At 34.6% G+C, this 700-nt stretch overlaps 1 protein-coding gene across 1 annotated transcript in view; it reads left to right on the top strand.

Annotated features, from left to right (window-relative positions):
* The window catches only part of LRRIQ1 (leucine-rich repeats and IQ motif containing 1), a 267,992-nt gene that overhangs the window by 96,168 nt on the left and 171,124 nt on the right, over positions 1-700 (top strand). The window contains 1 exon segment of the mRNA XM_006882532.1: positions 585-678. Within this exon segment, the coding sequence (XP_006882594.1) occupies positions 585-678 (94 nt within the window).

Genomic DNA, 700 nt, shown 5'->3' with positions numbered 1-700 from the left:
CTTTGCTCATTAATGTTCATGGCCTCAAACCTGTTCCTGAGTTGGTTTTTAAATTCTGGTGGGATAGACGCAGGTCTAATTTTAGTTCCTGTGGATTTGATTTAACCTCTAGTTTGAACTTGCATATGAGTAGTTGATGGTCTGTTTCATAATCAGCACCTGGCCTAGTTTTCAAAGCTGACATTGAGTTTCTCCAGCAATTTTTTCCACCTAAGATAATAGGTTCATATAATTATACTTAGGTACACTTTCAACCTTACCATTTATCTTTTACTTCAGGTTGTACCTTTTCATATTCTAAGCATGCATTAAGCCTTCTACATACATTACCTCAACTTATATTGACTCTGTGGTGCCTGATAGGTGCCTGAGTCTGAAGGCGGTATATTACCAATATAAGATCATAGCTGCTAAATTATAGAAACAGGAATTCAAATTAGATACTCTACTCAATGCAGTCTCCTTTGAAGATACAGAGTAGAATTGTCTTGTTGATTTTTTAAAATAGCTAATGATAAATAACATGGTCTAATATATGTCTAAATTTATTTGTAATGCTTTTCATAATATTATTCTGTTTATAGATCTTTCTAGTGCAATGAGGTGGTTTGAGGATTGCTTCTCCCTCCGTGAACTGTCCCTTACTGGAAATCCACTTCTTCAAGAAATAAACTGGAGGTAAATAAGCATTACTATGGTA

This window comes from Elephantulus edwardii, unplaced genomic scaffold, assembly GCF_000299155.1.
Source record: "Elephantulus edwardii isolate Elephantulus edwardi_28Jun2011 unplaced genomic scaffold, EleEdw1.0 scaffold00021, whole genome shotgun sequence".
Lineage (NCBI taxonomy): Eukaryota > Metazoa > Chordata > Mammalia > Macroscelidea > Macroscelididae > Elephantulus > Elephantulus edwardii.
The sequence above is the reverse complement of the archived record's forward strand: the minus strand, read 5'-3'. Positions and strand labels throughout refer to the sequence as shown.